The following is a 22,484-nucleotide window of genomic DNA, read 5'->3' on the forward strand; positions in this document are numbered from 1 at the left end:
ATGAAACATTAGTTTTATGACAGTCATATACGAATGTGATTCAAAGTAAAAATCTGACCTTGAGTATCACCAAGAGCTGGCCAGGAGGAAAAGCAGAGCTCATACACAATGCGTTACAACCCCATGCCACAGTGCGCAGCGGTAAAGCGCCGTAAATACACCCATGATTAGCAGGTCGACTCCGCAAATGCGTGGTGTCCAGCGGCTGCTCAGGAGCGGAGGCTTTTTTAGATGCTATAGCACATTCCTCTAAACACGGGCTTCGTAAGAAATCATATATATCAGTCTAAACACAGTCTTCACCTGACTGGGAGACTCTGGAAGGTTCATGAGCTTGTGGTTTTAAGGTTTAGACTTGAGCTTTTTGGGGGTTTTTTGCCAAGTATTTTGCTTCGTAAAATGTCTAACTATATTAACATAAGTTAATCTTCAGATTTTTAAAGCCTATAATTGCGAGAAGGGACTACTCAAATCATGGTAAAATTTTGGACAGTTTCCCCTTTAGTTTCCCAGACACAGTTCTCTATTCATTGCAGTAAATGTAAGATTAGCCCTCCAGACTAGAGGTTTCTCCACTGGGATGGGGAGCGAGGTGGGGAGAACGTGACCTGCCCCCAGAGGACATGTGATTCACCTGAAGACGTTTTCGGTTCTCACCCCCGGAGGGAGGGGTGCTGGGTGCTTGCTGCCAGCACCTTGGCTGTGGGCAGGGAAGCTCCTAAACAGCCCACAAGCACAGGTGCCCCACGGGCGAGGGTCCCCCAGGCGAGTGTCGGCCATGCTGAGAGTGACGGCCCCAGAGGCTGTCGCCAGATATACACGAATGTCGTCTCCAAGACCAGCATCTTCTCCTTAATGTAGCACTTCTGCTTTGTCAGAAATCCTTCCTAGGGTTTAGCAAATGTTCACCTAAACACCGGAGAAAAGAAATCTGATTTAAATAGTTCCCTGTGAAACTGTTTAGGCCTTAGGTCTCCTGGAGGTCAGGCCTGAGTCAGGGAAGCCTGAGACCAGAGGAGTTTCTTCACGGCTCTTCTGATCAGCTGGGGATGAGCTCTCACTTCATAGGGGCCCACTGTCCACAGCCCGCGTCCAGGGTGGGTCCAGTGCCCTCCCTCTACCTCCGAAGTACATGAGCATTTTTTATCGTTCATTGTGGATCAGAGCAAGAGCACAGCTTTCCTTTGGGAGTGAACTGTGGACCCGTGTCCTGGGCCATCCCTCAGTGCACAGGACCACAGGAACGTTTCTGTAGAGGTTCCCCAGGTATGAGAGTTTTCCTCCGAAATGACTCAGACTCACAGCTGTTTAATGCTCTAGGGGATAAGAGGATGCGTGGTATACATTAAATAGTTGGAACTGGCTTGCACTTAATCCTGATGGGCAGAAAGCACTCCCCTCTCTGTATGTGGATGTCTATTTGTAAATAAGGTAATTTTTTAAAAAATGACTTGTTAGTATTTTGTCAATCTGGCTGGTAAGTTTAAATTGGAGTGCTATAGGCACACTAAGAAACATGGAAACCAATATCACATCAGCCAACTAGGTATTTGTATTGCTGTATATTAAGAGTGCTCTGTGGTTTTGGGTGAGCATCACAGCCTGAATTACTGAAAACAGTGCAGCCAGCTGTTGTGAAATCCAGGCGTGAGTAAGCCCACACGAGGGCCCAGCCCAGTCCTGCAGGCTCAACACAGACCCATTCTACCTGCCTTCACGATGAGGTTGCTGGCTGCTCACCGTGGCCCCACCAGGCTCCTGGTGGCCTCTGCCTGGGCAGGAAGTGACGTCCTCCGGGCCCCTGTCACCTTTGCGGACTGGGACACCTGGACGCCACAGAGCTGTCTGCCTGTCCTTTTCTGCAGAAGACGAGGTGTAACTGACCGGACGCGCTGGACTGCGTTTTCTTTTTGAGACTTTAGAAAGTTGTCGTTCCTTTACTTCTGGCTGTGCGGGCTCCGGGGCCTCGCGGGCTTTTCTTTAGTTGCGGTGCGTGCGCCTCTCCCTGCGGGGCTGCTCTGGCCGTGGCGCGGGCTCCAGGGGGTGCGGGTCTCGGCAGCTGCAGCCCGCAGGCTCCGGAGCACGAGCCCCGACTCCGTGGCGCACGGGCCCAGCTGCCCCGCGGCGCGTGGGATCTTCAGGGCCAGGGGCTGAACCTGTGTCTGCTGCACTGGCAGGCGTCGCTGAGCCGCCAGCAGAGCGCCCGAAGGACTCCTGAAGTGAGGCTTGGTCTTAGCGAGTGGCTCTTCCCACTCAAGAAAGTCAAGTCCCTTCTCACCCCCTGAGGGGACACTTCTGGGATTACCACTGATTTTTTATTTTTTATTTTTTGTGATATCTGTGGCATTGACATGTGCAACCTAACTGACCACCGTTGGGTCTCACATAGCGCGGCTCCACCTGTAAGCTGGCAGCGTCCGCGGGGCCGCAGGCCACACAGAGCCAGGCACGGGCCGGGGCCGCGTGGCAGGGACTCAGGCAGCCCTCGGTCCTCTTCCGTGTCGGGGACCACGTCCAGCTCAGGCTGTCTTGCGCTGACGGTGTGCTGCGTACCTGTGGGGGCTGCGCAGGGGAGCAGCGGGGCACAGGTGTGACACGGAGGAGCGCAGCTGGGGCGCTGGGAGCCTGTGTGCGCCTCCCTTCCCCGCTCTTCTCCCTCCTGTGCTTCGCTTGCTGAGTCCTGGAGGCTGGACTCTGGACACCCCCCTCCCCCCGACCCCGTCTGAGGGAGCAGCTCTCCGAGCGAGGCCCTGGCGGCCGCAGCCTGAACAGTGCACATCCCGCGGGGCTGCCAGCCAGAGGTGTGTTAGAGCCGAACCCAGAAGGGATCGTGATGTTTACAGATGGCTTAGAGTGGCCGCCGAGGCGTCCGTGCGTTGCAGAAAGAAGAGATGGAGGCGCTACTGGAGAATCGCTGGAACCACAGGAAAAGCCATTTGCAAGTGAGATTCTGGAAGTTAAGCCAGCGAATGTTTGAATTAGGGAAGCCAAGAACAGATGATGATGAATATGGAAGGATTATGGATAAACACCAAAGGCCTGTGTGAGACCCTTGGGAAAATTAATGAAACCTTTAAGTATTTTTAAAAATGGTTCACATATTTTCATTAATGATCCTGTGAAGTGCAAAATGTTTTGTCAAAGAAATTACAAACCAGAAGAAAAAAAAAAAAGCCTGCTATACATTTTGGTGATACTAAGGGAAAAAAAGTACAATTAGTGTTTAAATTTTATTATACATTGCAAACTTTTTTTCAAATGGCATTTTCCCCAAAATTTAGTTTGAGCCAAAGCTTCCTTCTTTCTGTTTACTGTAGGGCTTGGCTCCCCTTTTTCATTGGCTTGGATTCAGGTGAGGACGCAGGAGCCATCAGCTGCTTAGACCCAAGCCAGCCTCCTCCACTTACGGCAGGAGCAACTTTGGCAAGTCCTGTCATCTCTCTGAGCCTCGGTTTCCTCACCTGTGAAATGGGATGATGACTGTCTTCACTTAAGGGACTGTGACCTTGGCAGGAAGTCCTGTAAGTAGGGTCATTAGTGCAGGGTTACATCACCCCTGCTGACGGTGCTCTGGAGAAGTGGCTGCCGTCTGTGGCCAGCTCACGTTCAAATGCAGTAACCACGAGGGAATGGGGGAGACTCATGAAGGGAGAGGTGACTTGTCTTTCCTGAGTAAGTTAGAGAAGTCCGGCTCTCAGACCTTGTTAAGGGGTGATGTGGTGAAGTGTCAGTAATTTCCAGAATACAGGACACCACGTAGTGGTGGGAAGTGTCCTGTACTGGTTGTATACTTTCAATTCCCAGAGCTCAGTTAGGGACCAAACTCTGAGCAGAAACGACTCTTCTAGAGAAAGGCTCTAAAGCCATGCCACTCTCCTAAGCTCGTCCTTTGCGGAGGAAAACTCTTTCTGTAGAAAATGCTGGTGGAAAGGAAAGGAAGGTGAGCAAGGAGCCGCAGTGAGCAGCCGGAGGAAGCGGAGCCTTGCGTGCAGCTAGCTGAGGACGACTCGGGGCTCGATGGCAGCCTCCGGCCCGGGTGTCCGCAGTCCCGAAGCATCGTGGCGGCTGGCGCCTACCCGCCTGTGAGGGGCGCGGCAGAGAGCCCACAGCACAGCTCGGCTCGGGAGGCTGCGGCCCAGGCGTGAGGGCGAGGCGCGCTGGGGCTTTGCCTGAGCCGCTGACGTCCTTTCCGGTTGGTCAGACTCTCGCCCACGCGCGGCACGCGGTGCAGGCTTAGCCCGCGCGCAGATGCCGAGCAGGGCTGGCGTCGCTCCTCGCTGAGAGCCGAGACAGCGCGTGAAAGTGACCCAGGAGGAGTGACGGCGGCGACGGCTTCGGGCTTTTAAAACAGGAAGGAACCTGTGAGTCTGGGGCCTGAGGACCTGAGAGCACCCCCCGGGGGGCTCTATTCTGATGCCAGGAACTGGGGAGGGGCCTCTCCCCGACGTGCGTGGGGGGCACCGTCCTCGGGGAGGACGTGCTGCCCCTGGAGCTTTGGGGCCAGCTGAGCTCTGGGCCAGGGTGTGGCGCCCGTGGTTCCTCCCTCAAGCTGGTTAATGCCAGGACGATGAGAACTTCAGACAGGAGGCTTTGAGAATATTCAACATTTCCCACTGGGTCAGTGGAAGTCGGCCCAACTGCTTCTCTGATCTTGGTAGTTATCGGTTGATGGACCCCTGGGCTTCCGGTCCTGGGTCCATTCAGGAAGTTAGAGCTTAGGCTCAACCTCTCAGCAGACCCTTTGCCGTCTTCCTACAGCCCTGGCTGAATGGACACTTCCAGGTGTTACACAGACATTCGTGGTCTGCATGGACCTGAACGATGGGTCACATCAAAACTCCCAGAGTGGGCCAAAGCTGATGTTGAAGAAGCCTTATTTCTGCCAGAATAGGCTGCTGCTGCTGCTAAGTCGCTTCAGTCGTGTCCGACTCTGTGCGACCCCATAGACGGCAGCCCACTAGGCTCCCCCATCCCTGGGATTCTCCAGGCAAGAAGAGTGGAGTGGGTTGCCATTTCCTTCTCCAATGCATGGAAGTGAAAAGTGAAAGTGAAGTCGCTCAGTTGTGCCAACTCTTAGCGACCCCACGGACTGCAGCCTACCAGGCTCCTCCGCCCATGGGGTATTCCAGGCAAGAGAACTGGAGTGGGTTGCCATTGCCTTCTCCAGCCAGAATAGGCGTATCATTGCAGTAACACTTGCTGAATGTCTAGTAAGTTCGGGGTGTCTAAAAAGGCACCAAAGAGGATGTGCGGAAGGATAAGTAGCCCACAGCGGCCGCAATCGAGGAAGTGCGACCACAGTCCGACCGCAGAGAGCACTTCCTGGCTGTGAGGAAGGTGGGTGTTCAACATCATCTTACCAGTGGGAAAGGGGAAGCTCCTGTGCCCACAAGACGTTGAGGAGGCTGCGGTGAAGTCCACAGGAAACGTCCCAGCCCGGCCCCAGGTCCCTCTTAAAACCCTAACAATGGATTTGTGCAAAAGAAGCAAACCTCGTAAAGGAGAGGGAGGCAATCCTCAGAGGAGATATGAGGTTTCTGTTGGAGGAAGATGGGCTAAACGTGGTTGCGAACCTCAGCGTGGATGTGAGGCCGCGCACGGCCTTGGGACGGTGCTCACAGGAGGGCCTGGTGGACGATGCAGCTGAAGTGTTTCCTAGGCCTGCAGACACGGCGTCTTCTTGTAAGAAAGAAAATCAGGCAGTAACTGAAAATATCCTTAATAACGAGTGTTATCTACTCTGCTGGGCCCCGCGACTCAATGGACTTGAATCTAAGCAAACTTTGGGAGATAGTGAAGGACAGAGGAGCCTGGCGGGCTGCTGTCCATAGGGTCACAGGATGGGATGTGACTTAGTGACTGAACAACAAGCTTCTGGGCCCAGCACAGTCATGAGCTGTTAATAGTGCACCATATGTGAAAAAATGACCCAAAGTGCCCCTCTAGCGAACGACGCAGGCACATGCTGCTGGTTAATGAAGCTCGATGGTCGTGAACGTGAACTTGGTTCCTGGAATGGGCGCTGAGCAGTGGTGGGGCCACGCCCGTGGGAGTGGACGGCACCTGCCCTGCGGCTTGTGCCCAGCCTGCAGTGCAGAGATGTCACGTCCACTGTGCTGCTTGCTGGGGCCCACGTTTGCTCACTGTTCTGTGCAGGAACTGGATCCCAAGCACAGAGGGAGATGACCCTGCAAGGGGACGCGTGGCCTCCACGTGTGGACCTTTGTCTTGTTTCTGTTGCCCATCAGATGAAGGGCTTGAAGCAAAGCCTTTGGGAGGTTTTTGCACTTTGCAGTCTCTGCACCAGAATGCCTATAAGCAGATGCTGGCTTTTTCAAGTTACCTTGAACGTGAAATGTCCATGAAGTGGCCGTGCTCTGGCTTCTCAGCGGTCAGGACGGCTCTGAGCCGAGACGGAAGATGAAGGACCTGAGTCTCGGCGGTTGTGAGCGAGCCTGGCCAGGGAGAGGCACCACCTTCCTGACGCACTACGTGCCCCGTCCTGGGTGCAGCCGGGACGTGACCCAGGTCTATGGGAGAGGAGTCGTCTTTTAACGCTAACAAATCATTTCAGTACAAAGAGCGGGTTTCAAAGGACGGCGTGCAAGCCCCTGTGTGGCTCGCAGGCGGGCTTCCTCCTGAGAACACTGCGTGTCTGGGGCGGCCGCCCCGAGGGCTGAGTGCCCAGGACAGCCCAGGGCAGCAGGGTGAGCACGCAGGCACGTGAGGAGCTGGCTCCCCGGGAAGGCAGCGAGCGCTGGGACAAACGGCAGAGCAGCCTGCGCCTCTCTCTTCAGCCCCGTTTATGACTAGCTGCCCGGAGGTGGGGGCTCATGCCGTGAATGGGCCTCCTGTCCGCCGGGTCCCCGCAGTCAGACGCTGTTGCTCTTGGCTGGGCTCACGGCACAGGAGGTACGGGGCCCTCTGATCTCCGCGGTCTGCGCCGCTGGCCGTGACCTTCCCGCGTCTCCTCTTTCTCCACCCCGTCTGCACCGCGCCCGGCCCGGGTCCTGCCCGGTGGGGCGGCCGGGATCCCTGCGGGGTGGGACGTGGGCTCGGCAGAGGTCGCCAGGGGTTCAAGGAACATTGGAACGATTTCTGTTTGCTGAAGAACGTCATCCAAGCTGTCTCTGTGCTTTATCTAATTCCAAAAAGCCTCTCAATCAAGAGCGTTTGGATGCAGTGCCGGGCAGCGGGGTAGAATTTTATTGGAGGCACCGTGGTTGCTTCTCCTGTTGCCTGGTGGCGACAGGGGCGGCTCACACAGCCCCAGGCACGGGCAGGCGGCCCGCTCCAGTCCCCCACACTCAGAGCTGCAGGGCCCTCGGTGAGTGCTCGGCCAGAGAAGAGGTGACTTTGTCCCACGAGCGAGGGAGGAGCTGCCCCGGGGGCGCCCCCGGGGCTCTCCCCTTAGAGCTGCTCAGCCTCCCTGTGCTGTCCGCTGGGGCATTTTAAAAAGGTTTGTTGGCGTGATGCACTGTGGGAGAGAATGTGTTTCAACAGATAATCTAGCTCTTTGCTTTTTACTAAGTGTGCTATCTCCATGTCTTGCAGTTTAATGCTGGCAATTTAAGGTGCGTTTTGCAAATTTTGTCGGTTCTCCTTCTCCTTCAAGTCTTGTCTTGAAGGTATTTGACTTGGGGGGTGTTATGTGGGTGCTTTGTGAGATGAGATTAGAAAGTTTAATAGAACAAGGGCTTGGAAGTCCACACACACGTACGCGAGGGTCAAGCACGGGCACAGGCCAGGGATTCGGGGTCTGGCTCGGGCTCCCCTCCGAGCCTGCGTGTCCTGCTCCCCAGCTTCTCAGTGGGTCCTGGTTATCCGGCCTCACGGGAGGTGAGGCCTGGCAGGAGGGGAAGGCCCAGAAAAACAGAGTCCTCTTGAAGTTCCTGAGTTTGCCTGTGCGTGAAAAAATCATTACAGATAAGTGTATTTGAGCCAGAAAAATAGCGTGAGCAAGATAGACCCATTTCAGGTTTTTACGTATTTTTTATGTATACGTGGTCAGTGTACAGACATACTCCATACGGAATAAAACAGTAAAATCAAAGTTTTCTGAATGTGTAAAGTGAAGCTATGTGCGTCCAGCATGGCGTAGTTGCTCGCGTTTGCCCAGGTGTGCAGGGCAGCAGCTTTCTCCCTTCAGGTCTGTCTGGTCTTTCCGGCAGCCCCGCCTGCTGGCGGGCGGGGGGCCGTGAGGGACAGCAAACCGCCCGCTGGTTCCGCCCATCCATGGGGATGTGGTGACCCAGGAGGCCTCTCACCACCCAACCTCTGGGGGGCCTCAGTCTGGGCCTTCCCGTGGCAGTGGGGACGGAACCCTGTGCCCCTGGGGCTGGGGAAGGTGAGGGGAGGTGGCAGGGCGGTGCCTCTGTGCGCCCTCGACCAGAAGCAAGCAGACCCTCCCTGGAGGCGACTGTGCTTGTCAGACGTGTTCCCCGGCTTCCAGCGGATCATCGCTCACCAAGAACTGGGGGTGCCACCACGCGCGCCAGGAAGCAAGCAAGTCAGAGTCTGCAGAGGAGACGAGATCAGTCACCGGCAAACTCTAAGTATAAGGACTGTTAAATGAGAATATAGAACTCCAGGGTGTGTTTAAATGAAAACCCGTAAATTGAAACATCATAAAATGAAAATTCATAAAAAAAGAAAGAAACAAAATCAGAATATGAAAAATACCCAGGTAGATCTGCAAAAGCAGCAGAGAGAACTTTAGATATAAAAGATTATGTAAACAGAATTAAACGCTTGGCTTAAATACCCAACACTGAGGAGGATGACACGGCTCCACGGAAGTCAGCTGCATATCGCAGGGAAGGGCAGGAGGAGGGAAATTATTTAAAAAGAGGTGAAGAGGTTGTAAGGTGACCTGGGAAGGCCTAGCGTTCTTTCCCAGAAGGGAACAGAAAGAAGAAAAGAGAGTCAAGACGGGGCCGTGCACGCGGAGGCCCACGGGTCGCACAGACACGGGACGGCTCTGCATGCACCGAGCGGAAGCTGCATCTGGACGCCTGGGCTCCAGGGGCTGAAGAGGGAGAGGGCGTCGTTAGTCTCCCCAGAGGAGAAAGGGGAAGGGCACTCGCGCTGGCCACACCCTCATCCAGGACAAACCAGAGCCGGAGGCTATGTGTTAGTGCCCTGCTGCTGAGAGGAGCGACCTTCAACTTGGGGTCGTGAGGACTCTCAGAATCAAGCCAGACAGTTCTCTACTTTAAAGGAAATTCTAAAGAGTGCATTTTAAGAAGAAAGGAAAGTATGCCAGAAGAAAGATTCAAGAAGGTAGGATGAGAAGGAAAATTGGTACAGATGGGAATATGCCCAGCCTTTCTAGTCCGAAATTATAAACAGACCTGTCTTCTCTGAAGAGAGACCCTGGGAGCTATTCGAAGCAATTGAGCAAACTAGCGGAGTTAAAGCTGAGAGGAAACTGACTTTATCACCTCCAGCCTGTTGCAGCTGGGGACTCTGTTGGCCCTTTTGCTCGTGAAAGATGTATGATTACCCTCACCAGTGGCTCAGCAGTGAAGAATGTGCCTGCTATGCGGGAGACACTGGTTCAGTCCCTGGGTCGGGAAGATGCCCTGGAGGAGGAAATGGTAACCCACGCCAGTGTTCTTGCCTGGAGACTCCCAGGGACAGAGGAGCCTGGCCAGCTGTGGTCCATAGTGTTGCACAGAGTCGGATATGACTGATAAAAGGGACAGAATTAAGAGTGACTCCCAGGCCGTGTGGCCCGGCTCCAGGGGCCTCTCTGGAAGCCTCACCCTTTGCCTCCAGTTGGAGATCAGAGCTGAAGCTCTTTCCAGGGCCTCAGGTGGTGTCCCACCCAATCCCAGCCTGACCCCTCGGGGCCCACCTGTAACCCGGGCGGTGTGTGCAGACTCAGCTTTGAAATTCAGTGAATTGTCATATTTTATCCAGCATAGTTTGGTGTTTTTTAATGGGGTGAAATGGGGGTTTTGATGCAGTTTTTTGTCTGCTATTTGCCAAAATAAAAGTTCTGAGCTTTTCATTCCATCAATGGTAGAAACGCTTCTGATCTCAATCTCCGCTGACATTTGGACTAAAACCCATTTTGATTGGTTTCCTTCTTACTAGTATATATTTTTGTGTGTATTCTGTTTTTCCGTGGCTAATGAATTTACCTTGAAAAAGCAGCCTACAGCGTACAATATGAGAGCTGTTCATCGGTGCTCTCGGTGTGTGAGTCCACCCGCCTGCCTCTGGCTGTCTATTTAGATTTGTTCTCATTCTCAGACTCCCCAAATCAGAGAATTAAAGGGCTTAGTCATGAACAGACTAAGAAATCGGGGCTTCTCACTGAGGTTTAATTACAGGTCCCATTAACTTTGCAATGTAATAATTGTGATAGCAGGTGACACATTGTGAATTCCTTAGTCACATTCACCTAGAATTTCTGAAACATCAGCCTTCATGGGAAGCACTGTTATTACCCCTGTTTTACAGACCAGGACGTGACGATCCTGATTCCGTCTGTGATGGCTCACGGTCTGCAGCGCCGTGTGCCCCGGGTGGGTGCCCGAGGCGTGGCCTGGCAGGTGTGCCTGTCCAGAGGTGTTCAGAGTGCCACGTGGTCTGGGTGGCAGAGCCAGCGGCCAGTGGCCTTCGGTGGGTCGGTTCACTGGGCCGACTTTCCGTTTCTTGGTCTTCACCCTGGCTGAGGTCTTGTAGTTAAGGCTGTTGGAAATTAAGCATGTCTGTGAACACTTACAGGAGTTCCATTCTCTGCGTGTTGTACCAGCACAGCCACGCTGGCGACCCAGTCCCAGCAGGGCACCTCCTGCCCTGGGGGCAGGCTGGTGCCGGCAACACTGGCAGGAGCCCCGGGCAGGGGCCGGGGGGTGGGGGTGGGGCGTCAGGCTGGGCCCTGGGCCTCTCCTCCTCCATCTGCACGGTGGGCCTGGCTGGACATAGTGCCCGGGCCTCAGCCCTCAGGTGAGTGGTTTCGTGTAGTTCTCTCCAAAACACAAGCTTGTGTAATGAGTGAAAATGAAGTGCATGCGTGCACGCTCGGCCGCTCAGACGTGTCCCACTCTCTGTGACCACATGGACTGTAGCCCACCAGGCTCTTCTGTCCATGGGATTTCCCAGGCAAGAACACTGGAGTGGGCTGCCATCTCCTCCTCCAGGGGGTCTTCCCGACCCAGGGATCGAACCTGTGTCTCCTGCATTGCAGGCAGATTCTTTACCACTGAGACCCGGGCACTCAGGTCTACGGAAAGAACTAATTGAAAAAAAACAGTTACTTTAAGCCTCTCCCAAGAATTGACTCGTAAAACATGGTGGCAATAAAGATGTTGAAAATGAATCTGAAAATGAAATCATGAGAAGTTACCCTTATAACAACATCACAAAGACTAAACTACTTAGGAACAAATTTAACAAAAAGTGGAAAACGTGTTCTCTGGAAACTACTCAACATTGCTGAAAGCAACTGGACAAGCCCCAGATCAGTGGAAGCCCCTCCTACCATCTGATGAGCAGGAAGATGAGGAGCTGTCAGAACGGACAGTGCCCCCCTCTCCCCCCGCCCTGATGGGCACATTCAACACCATTCCTGCAAAGCCCAGCCCCTTTTGTGCAGCATCAACAGACTGGTCCTAAAATTCGCACGGAAATTCAAGGGCCTGAGAAAAGGTAAACAGTTGGAAGACTCGCACTTCCTGGCTGTGACTGTCCCTGCAGACCTGTACTGATCATGTGTGTGGTTCTCGAATGCCAGCAGGTGTTAGATCTGTGGAACAGGACTGAAGGTCAGTGAGAAGCCCGTGTGTCCATGGGTAACTGATTTTTGGCAGAAGGTAAAAGGCCATTCAGATGGGAGAAAGCGTAGCCTTTCCAGCACATACGCTGTACCAGAGCAGCCCTATAGCCACATGCAGGGGGCTAAAGCAGGGCCCTTTTCTCCTCACCATACATAGATGAACTGGAACCAGGTCAGATACCTACATTTAAGAACCAAATCAACAAAAGGCATAAAACATCCAGGAGAAAATCTTCAAGACTGTCCTTGGGTAGGCAACGCCCTTTTGGATGTAACACCAAAAGCTCATACAGTCCAAAAAAAAAAAAATAGACAAATTGAACTTCACAAAAACGAAGAAAATAATTGTGTGTGAATGGATGCCATCAAGGAAATTAAAATATGACTTATACAATGAGAGAAAATGTGTGTAAATCATGTCTGATAAAGGATTTGGACCCATAATATATAAAGAACTCTTACAACTCAAGATTAAAAAGACCAGTGACATTGTCCTTTAAAAATTGGACAAAAACCCTGATTAGACGTATCTCCAAAGAAGATACACCAGTGGCTGGTAAGTACATGGAAATGTGGGTGCTTAGTGCCATTAGCTGTCAGAGAAATGCAAATCAAAACCGCAAGGAGATAACACTTATGTGCCCATGAGGACGACTGTCATTAGAAAGACGAAGCCATGCAGTTGTTGGGGAGGATGTGGAGGAAAGAGAACCCAGTCGCTGCTGGCGAGCACGCAGCTGGCGAACGGCTGTGGAGGACACCTGGCGGCCGATCGATGGGTTCGCTGCGGAGCTGCCCTGTGCCCGAGCGCTACGTTGTGTCTGACTCTTTACAGCCCCATGGAGTGTAGCCCAGCAGGCTCCTCTGTCCATGGGATTTCCCAGGCAAGAGTACTGGATTGCCATTTCCTTCTCTAGGGGATCTTCCCAACCCAGGGAGTGAACCTGCCTCTCATGCATTGCAGGCAGATTCTTTAGTGCTGAGCCACCAGGGAAGCTCCGTGGAGCTGCCCTCAGTTCAGTTCAGTTCAGTCGCTCAGTCGTATCCGACTCTCTGCAACCCCATGAATCACAGAACGCCAGGCTTCCCTGTCCATCACCAACTCCTGGAGTTCACTCAAACTCATATCCATCGAGTTGGTGATGCCATCCAGCCATCTCATCCTCTGTCGTCCCCTTCTCCTCCTACGCTCAGTCTTTCCCAGCATCAGGGTCTTTTCCAGTGAGTCAGTTCTTCCCATCAGGTAGCCTAAGTATTGGAGCTTCAGCTTCAACATCAGTCCCTCCAAAGAACACCCAGGACTGGTCTCCTTTAGGATGGACTGGTTGGATCTCCTGGCAGTCCAAGGGACTCTCAAGAGTCTTCTCCAACACCACAGTTCAAAAGCATCAATTCTTTGGCACTCAGCTTTCTTCACAGTCCAACTCTCACATCCATACATGACTACTGGAAAAACCATAGCCTTGACTAGACAGACCTTTGTTGGCAAAGTAATGTCTCTGCTTTTGAATATGCTGTCTAGGTTGGTCATAATTTTCCTTCCAAGGAGTAAGCCTCTTTTAATTTCATGGCTGTGGTCACCATCTGCAGTGATTCCAGGGGAAATGAACACTTGATCCCCACACAGAAAAGGGTGCACCCACGTTCACTGAAGCACTGTTCACAACAGCCGAGAGGTGGGAACAGCCCAGTGTCCGTGTGCTGTTAACAGATACAGAAACGCAGTGTGTCCATGTCCATTGGGCCACAAAGAAGGAAGTACTCACTCATGTAACATAGGTGAGTTGACATCACAAATTTATCCACGGAGCTGCAGGATGATGGCAGAGTCCTGACACGAAAATACGAAGATAGACACCAAGCCTGAGTTTAATTGTCACTTTAAATCAGTAGTAAATTAGAAGTTGCCAATTGAGAGCAGACTGAACAGGACTGTGCCTGATAAACGCTTCGTATGCAGAGGCTCTGTTTCGAAGGAGCTCTTGTGTGCACTATGCAGTGCCCTGCGGAGCTGCAGCTGGACCTCCTAAAGTCCGCTGTTAACACCCACGAGAGACTGAAGCTTCAGACCCTCACCGTCACTCGCGGTCGGGCCTGGTGTAAATGCGCCCGCCAAGGTTGCGCAGCGAGTCTGCTGTGCTTCTGAACTTGTGCTGGGCTCTTCTTGCCAAAGTTGAGAAAACCTATGGATAAGAATCCCCCTTATCTCTGTCTCAGTTTGTCTAGAAGGCCACGCTTTTGTCATAACACTCACCTCCCTGTTTCTTCTGCAGAAGAACAAAGCTGAAGTTACTGAAATGTGATAAATTATGATGGCAATCTGTCTAATCTATGTGACGCCACCATTGACCAGCTCACGTGCCTGTTAATTACCTTGAGATTTTGGTAGCTTTGTGATAACCTTACTTAGATGCAGGGACATAGATAAAGCTGCCTCAGAAGTGCCTTTTAATTTTCTCCTTCTTTGTGATCTTTTAATAGTGGATAGAGGCTTTCATTAAAGACCAGAGAACATTAAAACTGTTTCATTCCTTTCGGGTAAGATACGTTTCATCTGATCATTTCAAAATATTTATAGAGAATTCAGAAATGCTGTCCTGCAGATAACACTTGGGTGAATTTAGAAGTTGACATTGTACTAAGTACAGAGAATCTTGAAGCTTCAGACTTAGCCCTGGGTAGCCACCATTGCTGTCGTTCACTCACTAACTTGTGTCTGACTCTGTGGCCCCAGGGACTGCAGCACGCCAGGCCTCCCTGTCCTTCCCTGTCTCCCGGAGTTTGCCCAAGTTCACGGCCATCGAGTCAGTGACGCCATCCAACCGCCTCCTCCTCTGTCGCCCCCTTCTCCTGCCCTCAGTCTTTCCCACCATCAGGGTCTTTTTCCGATGAGCCGACTCTTCCCATCAGGTGGCTAAAGTATTGGAGCTTCAGCTTCATCATCAGTCCTTCCAATGAATATTCAGGGTTGATTTCCTTTAGGATAGACTGGTTTGATCTCCTTGCTGTCCAAGGGACTCTCAAGGGTCTTCTCCAGCACCACAGTTCAAAAGCATCAATTCTTCGGCTCTCCACCTTCTTTAGAGAAAGAAGGATGGACCGCCCCCCTTCCAGCAGCCACATGCATTTCTTGTTTGTTTCCTGTGGTCACACCTGGGAGGAAGATTAGTCTCCTCTCTCTCTACACATGAACCCCGAAATAGTCTTATTAATAGGAATACATGATGTTTATGTTCTTAAAAAGTCAGGGTGGTCTTATTACAGATTCTGGCCTTTCCCTTTGTCCAGCCCTGTTGACTCTTGTGTAAAGACTGGCCTTCCGAGAGCTGTTCTCTGGCCTGGGGCCTGCTCACGTGTTGCAGCAACACACGGGGCCTGCCAAGACGGCCCCACAGTGTCCACCGCAGCTGTGGAGCCGGCGTGACGCTCGAGTGGGGCTCCTGATCTTGCCTAATTGACGGCCAGTGGTTTCTGTCGTTTACTTTTGTTATTATTTTAGAGGGGGGAGGGGGTGAAAGAAATGCCCAGAGGCTCAGATTGTGTTTGGTTCACCAAACTGTTAGATGTCAAAATCACTAGACTGATAATACATCTTTTGTCTCTTTTAGGAGCTAATTTTGTTACTCGAAAAATTAGCCGCTCAGTGGCTAAGATTCACCTTGGACAACTGGAATGTTTCAGTTTGGGGAATCTGGATGCCAAGCGAGACTGGGGCCACGCCAAGGACTATGTGGAGGTAGGAACCGATGCATTCTGGTTTCTAAATATCTGCGTCTGCATGTCCGAGTGCCAGGCCTCCTGGGAGGGCTGCCTGGAGGGGGCAGCGCGTCAGCCATGCTCATGCAGCTGTGTCTCAGCTCACACTGTGTCCCCTGCTGGCCCATGGTCAGCGGCGCGTGAGGCCACTCTGCACAGTCTGGAAGGGGGAGTCCCTCACAGACGTTGTTTTAATTATTGAAAACAATGATGCTGGCCAGTGGGCTGGACGGTGGACAGAAAATGCATGGTGTTCTTTCCTTTCTGGAGTGTCTTCCGCGTGCCTCCTCCCTCACCCCACCCAGGACGCGAGTGACGGCATGCGAGGGGACCTGTTGGTGAGCAGAACTAGCGTCCAGGCCTCCCAGGAACACTGCTGGTCCTGGTGTCAGCCGGTGTCTGTGAGCGCGCCCTTCACTGGCGTGGCCACGCCCGCTCGCTCCTCAGAGAGCCTGGTGTCTGCTGCTTCAGACCCTGCTTACCCCCGGCCCTGGGCAGCCCGTGACTCCCACCCGTGAATTCTGCCCACAAAAGAAGGAACGCGAGAGAGATGTGGGCAGGGATGCTGTTGCGGAGCAGCTGGTGGTGTTAGAGGGGATCCAGGCGTCAGTCTCGGGATTTACGTGCACGTTAAGGTCCGGTTTGGGTTACGTACGTTATTTAATGTACACGTAAATAACGTGGTTTTTCTGTGAACAGTTTGTTACCTTTCACCTCGCCGGGATGAGCATGCTTGCTGATGTCTGGGGTTTCCGTGGCGAGACGTGAAGGAGCGTGTTGGTGACGGGGTGTTGGCCCCGGAGCCCGCGGTGCCTCTTTAGGTGCTCAGGACTGTTTCTGTCCCCAGCGATGCCTCTGGGGAACCGGATCTGGCTTCCTTGTTCATTGATGTGGTGCAAAAAGAAACTTGACCATTTAGAAAAGAAAGCAAACACGAGTTCACTTGCCAACACAGAGGTCAGCTCCGCTGTGTTACCGCTTTTGTGTGTGACTGAAATGTTGCGTGCTTGAACGCCTAAATTGTGATTTGTATTATGGCCCCAAAATTCCGATTCAATACTTTGCTCAGCAGTGAAACATTTAGGTCGTTCGCATGTGTTCTTCCAAGCTGTAAACACAGTGAAGCTTTTTGTGATGGTGGCCCTTGGGTATATTTTAAGAACATTGCATTAAAAAAGTACAGACATCCACACTTTTAAAAACTATGAGACAGTGGGCGAAAGGTGATGTAAAAGAACCTGAAATTTTGTTTCGTCTACATATATGGCCTCACCTTCTTAAGACTACGAGGTAAGTTTTGTAAAAATAATAATTTTTTCAATACTGTCATTTTGGCATATAACCCTCTAGCTCTCTGCAAATACCTACAGCTACTTAGAAGGCTGTGAAGGCATCCATCTTTATCCAAAGTCTTGTTCTGCAGTTTTGGAACCAGATCGATCAAATTTCATTCCATTCTACATTTTTGCTCTGGGATGCAACGGGAGTGTGTGTTGGACTCAGAAATGGACCCTGATGAGCAGTGGGCAGTGAGTCGAGATGTCAGTGGTGCTTATTTCTGGTTGCGTTTATTTTCTTCTGTAGACTTCTGTGTTTTCCATGTATTGAAACAAGTACATATAAACCTCTTCAGTCAGGGGAAAAAATAAATGGCATTTGGAAAACACGCCAGAAAAATCCAACAAAAATGCAGGATACCATTTGGTAAATACAGAAGTAATGAAAACCCCTCTGGGAGCTCAGTGGGTCTGCGTGGGGACCATGGGGTCGTTTCAGCCCAAAATGCCAAGCGCACCTCGGCTCGGGGGGTCACGCAGATCTTGGCGCAAAGGACCCCTGTCTGTGTTTGTGTAACAGGGAAGTATTTCAGAAACATCTTGGCTGAAAGACTTCAAAGGTCTTCCCAAATGATGTCATTTTTAAGATTCCTTGATGAGACGTGTCAGTCCAGCAACCCCAGGTGCTAAACTGCCCGGTAGAGTAAGGTGTGAGAGCAGGAGGGCCTGGCTCCTCAGGACAGTGTGATGTTTTTGGATTCCAGAGATGCACGCTCAGAGCCAGTCACCCCTGGGTGTCCACGGCCTAGTCTGTGCCCCGACACAGGTGGGCTTTGCGTGTTTTGGGTTCCTGGGGCTCCGGCAGTAACACATAGTGCTGCTCTAAAAATGATTTTCTCATTTACAGGTTCTGAAAGAGATTGACATTGCATGATTTCCAAAAAAGTGTCATCACTAAATAAACATTCATCACTTTTATCCCCGTTTTAAGAAATAGGACCATCCTTTGCAATTCTAACTATTTTAAAATGAGGCTACTTCACAGACTTATGAGTCAAGGTAGGTGTGGCCAAAATTAAAATCAACGAGCCTAAGAATGAAAAAAACAGAAGCCTCGTTTGATTAACTCATATCTAGATCCTGGCACTCTAATCAGTCTTGGAGTTGAGAAGCCTCAGCCAGCACAGTTCAAACGAGCCACAACAGCATCTCCTTTACACATGCTTTAATTATAGAACCCCTCTCATTCGTACATAAATATGTCGATGAGTCTCTAGGTTAAGCAGCTTATACTTTCATCTGTGGACGGATTTCAGAGAAGAGGAGCAGAGAGCGTTTGCCAGACTGGGTGTGAGGATCTCGACTGGGTTAGTGGGCTCTGCCTCAGTCTCAACAAGGTTCGTGCATCAATTACTGACCTTTGAAAAGGACGTAATAGGTCACCTTCACATGCTGTGCATCCATGGTGGGAATCTCTTTGTCTTGTAAACGTTTTCCCGACACTTAATACAAAGCCATTTCCTGTTGCTGATTCAGATCCGTTAACTTCTGTTTCATAGTCTCGTTTCTGAGATCAAGATGATTAAAGCATTAGTTGAGTGGGTAAGAGGTATTTCAACTTGAAATGGAGAATATGAATTCTATGTTAAACTATGTTGTACTTTAGAGTAAACAAGTCGTGTGCAGTTACACCTTGTTTCATTATTTTATTGGAAACATTGTTAGAGATGCAGAATTGTTGAATGGATTTTACTAGGAATGGCCACATATATCCATCACCCAGGTTCTGTAAACGTGCGTTTCTTTCGGGATGAGGTCAGCTGACAGTTCAAACTGTAAAATGCTTTCATCTTCTTGCTATGTAGACGCCCTCAGCACAGCCTGCTCTCAGGCCTGGCTCCCCGTGTGCACGCCGGAGCTGCACCTCGAGTTCAAGAAAGCACGAGGGCTGTGCTCCCAGGTGACGGAGACCCAGCAGAGTGGAGGCCTCCAGCGGGACGGGAGCCCGGCGGCCACCCTGGGGGAGCTGCCCGCTCTCCCTGGGCCCCTCGCCCCACGTGCAGGCTGCTGCAGGCGTTTCCACCCTGCGCTCATTCACACAGATCTGGGAGGGGATGCCGCGTGGGCGCCCTGAGACTGTTTAAGGGGAACTGGCTCATTGCAGCATCTCTTCTTCGTGTTCAGGAGAGGAGTTGATTCCTTGCCAGGGTTGAGTCTCTGAGAGTCGGTGGTCTCTGAACCGGGTTGCTAGCCAGGCCATACCGGGCAGAGATGCTGATGGTCACCATAGCCAGATTTCCTTGGCCAGGTCTTGATTGGTTGGGGGAGACACCCCAGGAGTGGTCATGGTCCCCACACCCCATAAACTGTAGGTCCTGTTTACGTCATCATGTTGACAAATGAAGCTTCTAGGATGGGTTGGGTTACTCCTTAAGTTTTCATCCACAGGTAAGTCCCAGCATGGAGATCAGAGACATTGCAAGATCAGATTTTCAGTTGTATTGTACAAAGGTAGAATGGAATATCTGACCTTGCATCGGAAGAGCAGTTCTTGGCAAAGGGGTATGTGTGCGTGCGCGTGCGCGTGTGCACGTGTGCGTGGAGAGGAGGAAAGCGCAGGCTCAGCAGATGCCACACCGTGCAGACGCCCCGCACCTGCTCAGGGGCAGAATTACCCGCCCTCAGCAGCGGCCTGGGCCCCACCCTCCACCCCACCCCCACGCAGCGTCGGCACAGCTTGGGTCACCAGGTGACCTGCGTCCCCAAGAGAGTCATGGGTCTGTTCCTGAAGATGACCGTATGAATGGTGAGGCTCACTCGCTCTTATTTCAAGGGTCTGATGAGGGTCCCTGGGTGGCTGCCCCACCTCTCTTGCCCCCTGGCTGCAGACTCAGTCCCGTGTCTGCTCCTTCCCTTCTCATCTGTCCCTGCTGGCACCCGCTTCCTGTCTGCTTCCGCCCACGATGAGAACTGGCTATTTAATTGCAATGACAAGACTCTCCTGCGATACGGGTGTGATTGCCGCTCGTAAAGGCTGACATCACCTGCACTTAGAGATGAGCGTGCAGGAGGCGGCACTGCTGGGCACTCTTGTTGTGCAGAAATAAAACGCTGACGCTTTGACTTGCTGGTTAAATAGTTCTGGGATAACGTATTGCCTTTGTTCCGAGTTCTTGAACCCTTATTGTGGTTCAGGTGTCTGCAGGAGCCGTCATCCTCTTGAAACCAAATTTCCAAAAGGTTTTACATGTGGCCTCCAAGTGGCTCCAGAGGCCGTGGTTGTATCCTGCTCACAAGTTCACGGCGCCCAGGGGGATGAGCCGGGGGGACTAAGTCAAGACCCCCTCTCATTTTAGCAAAGAAATTCATGGATGGGGCTTCCATGAAGCCCGGATAATTCACAAGCGAAGTTTTACAAGCAGACTTACCTGAAGGCAAGATCGAGAAACCGTTTGTGGGACGGTCGGTGTCGCTGACAAAGCCTCACGCAGGTGTCACTAGTGAAGACCCTAAAGAAAGACGCAGAACTGCTGTGTGGTATCGCTTGCCCCATTACCTCTGAGTCGTGAAAGTATTTCAGGCCACTTTTGCTGCACTTTCTCAAAGAAAATGGTTGAGCCTACCTCATTGTCCATCACTTCATGCAGAATCTGAGACCTGAAGTCTCGGAGAATGAAATCCCTCCTCCACAAACATAGGAAGGATGAGGTTGGCCACCTGGGCCCGCCCCCCACGCTCTGGGGTCTGTCCCTCTTACTTGTAATCGCGCATCACAGAACGCCTGTTGCAGAACAGGTGCCCTGTGAATACGCGGAAGGAATGGACCCTCCCTGTCAATTATTTCTTCATAACGTGTATAAAAAAGGATTTATAAACATATGGGATGTGTTTGCTTTCTCTTCCTTCTAAAGCACTGTTTCCTGTCCTTAGCATCAGACATTTTCCACAGAACACACTCTTAGCCCATTTGGGTTCGGTTGTGATGGATTTTCCTGGCCCCAGCCAAACGTGCTCAAGCAGGTTTCTCTCTTACTGCACGCTGGCCACGAAGGATCGCGGAGCAGTGCTCACACGCTCTCGTTTTGAGTGAGTCTCCCGAGGACCTCTGGTTTCTATCAGTACTATCACTAGACGGGATTCCTATTTTTAAAAGAAGGGTATCTGAGCAATGGAAAACATAGAATGGTACATTGGCCCTGATTTATAAGACAGACTTTGAAAATCGCAGACAGTGTGTAAGATCAGCGGCCCGCAGCGTGACTGTAACACTGGCACTCACTCCTTAGAGGCCTCTGGGTCTGTGGGGCCCTCAGCGTGTGCTCCCAGTTTCCAAGCGCTCCGCTGATGCAGGATTCTTTGATAGAGCAAGATTTCTGTCGCAGATTCTGTTGGAAACTTTCTCTCCATTCCAACCCCCCCCCCCGCCCCCGCCCTGCCACACACACACAGACGAGTGCTCGCTTTCTGACGATTTGTCTTTGTTTCTCGATTTGTGTAAAAGCTGACTTCATGACTCGTAGGCAGCTCTTTGGCAGAAGCGGCGATAGGAATCTCTGAAGTGCGGTGAGAAGCGAGGTCGTCCTGCAGGACCTTGGGTTCTCCGAGCGTCCCTTCCCCTCCTCCTGTGATCAGAACTCGGGCGCTGGAGCGAGGGCCTGTCCCGCTGCTGGCTCCCCTATGGGCGGGCTGGGGGCCTCCAGGCAGAGCCTGGGAGGTGGGCGCATCCCTGGCCGTGGCCGTGGCCGTGGCCTGGCCAGCCTGGGGCCGCGTCCGTGGGCCCCACGCCCCTCCCGGGCGGCAGAGGCACCGCCATGCTGCCGTGGCAGCACGGAGGCCAGGGGCTGGGCCTCGCTGTGGTTCCACGTGCTGTTTCTTATGGTGTCTCCTATGGCTTAAGAACTACTTGCTGACTTTCACTGAATCTTAAATTTCAAGTTTGGAAACAAAAAGTGCTTTCACCAGATTGAAAACAAAATAAAAAGTGCTTTCACTGGACTTTTTTTTTTTTTTTTAAGCCCCGAAGGTTATCCTCTTGTGTTTGCGTGGTGCTTTATCAGTCCCATCTTTGGATCTGATTCTCCTGACAAATGTCAGACCGTGAGGAGAGCAGGAATCAGTATGTGCATTTTTCACAGGGCAGCGCTGGCTTTGAATGGAGACGTCCTGGCCCGAAGGCCTGGCCTGACTGTGACGCCGCGGGGCCTTCTAGGGTGGGTTCTTGGTGCCTTTAGACCTTCTTATGAGATGCAGAGGCTGTGTTTTGCACTGACCCCCAGCATTGACCCTCCCCAGGAATCAGGGGTGTTTGTGCTGCTGGCTTGGGCCACCCCCGTCCCCCTCCCCCCGGCCCTGCCCCGCCCCGAGAGACCAAGCCCAGGCCTGAAGACCCGGGTCAGAAAGAAGCCGCAGCAGCTGGGCAGAGAGGGGAGGCGGCCTGCCGTGCCGAGCAGGGACTTCCGCTGCGGCACGTGTTAGTTCAGTGCTTGTACCGTCCTGTCATCTGGGGAAGGTATCAGCTCCGTACAGGAAATACAGGTTTAACAGAAATCACTTCATTTGATCCTTATCTTCAGAAACTCTGAAGGGAGAAGTTGGAAGAAAGGGCCGAGGTGGCTTGAATTCCATTGCTTGTTGTCAGCGGTAGCTGAAGGCCTCATTGTAGT

The 22,484-nt window shown here is 52.1% G+C and overlaps 1 protein-coding gene across 1 annotated transcript in view; it reads left to right on the forward strand.

Annotated features, from left to right (window-relative positions):
- Positions 1-22,484, forward strand: part of GMDS (GDP-mannose 4,6-dehydratase) — a 424,316-nt gene that overhangs the window by 191,681 nt on the left and 210,151 nt on the right. Inside the window, exon 7 of the mRNA XM_068960695.1 lies at positions 15,397-15,524. Within this exon, the coding sequence (XP_068816796.1) occupies positions 15,397-15,524 (128 nt within the window). The remainder of the gene's footprint in view (positions 1-15,396; positions 15,525-22,484) is intronic.

This window comes from Capricornis sumatraensis, chromosome 22, assembly GCF_032405125.1.
Source record: "Capricornis sumatraensis isolate serow.1 chromosome 22, serow.2, whole genome shotgun sequence".
In the NCBI taxonomy this organism is placed as follows: Eukaryota; Metazoa; Chordata; class Mammalia; order Artiodactyla; family Bovidae; genus Capricornis; species Capricornis sumatraensis.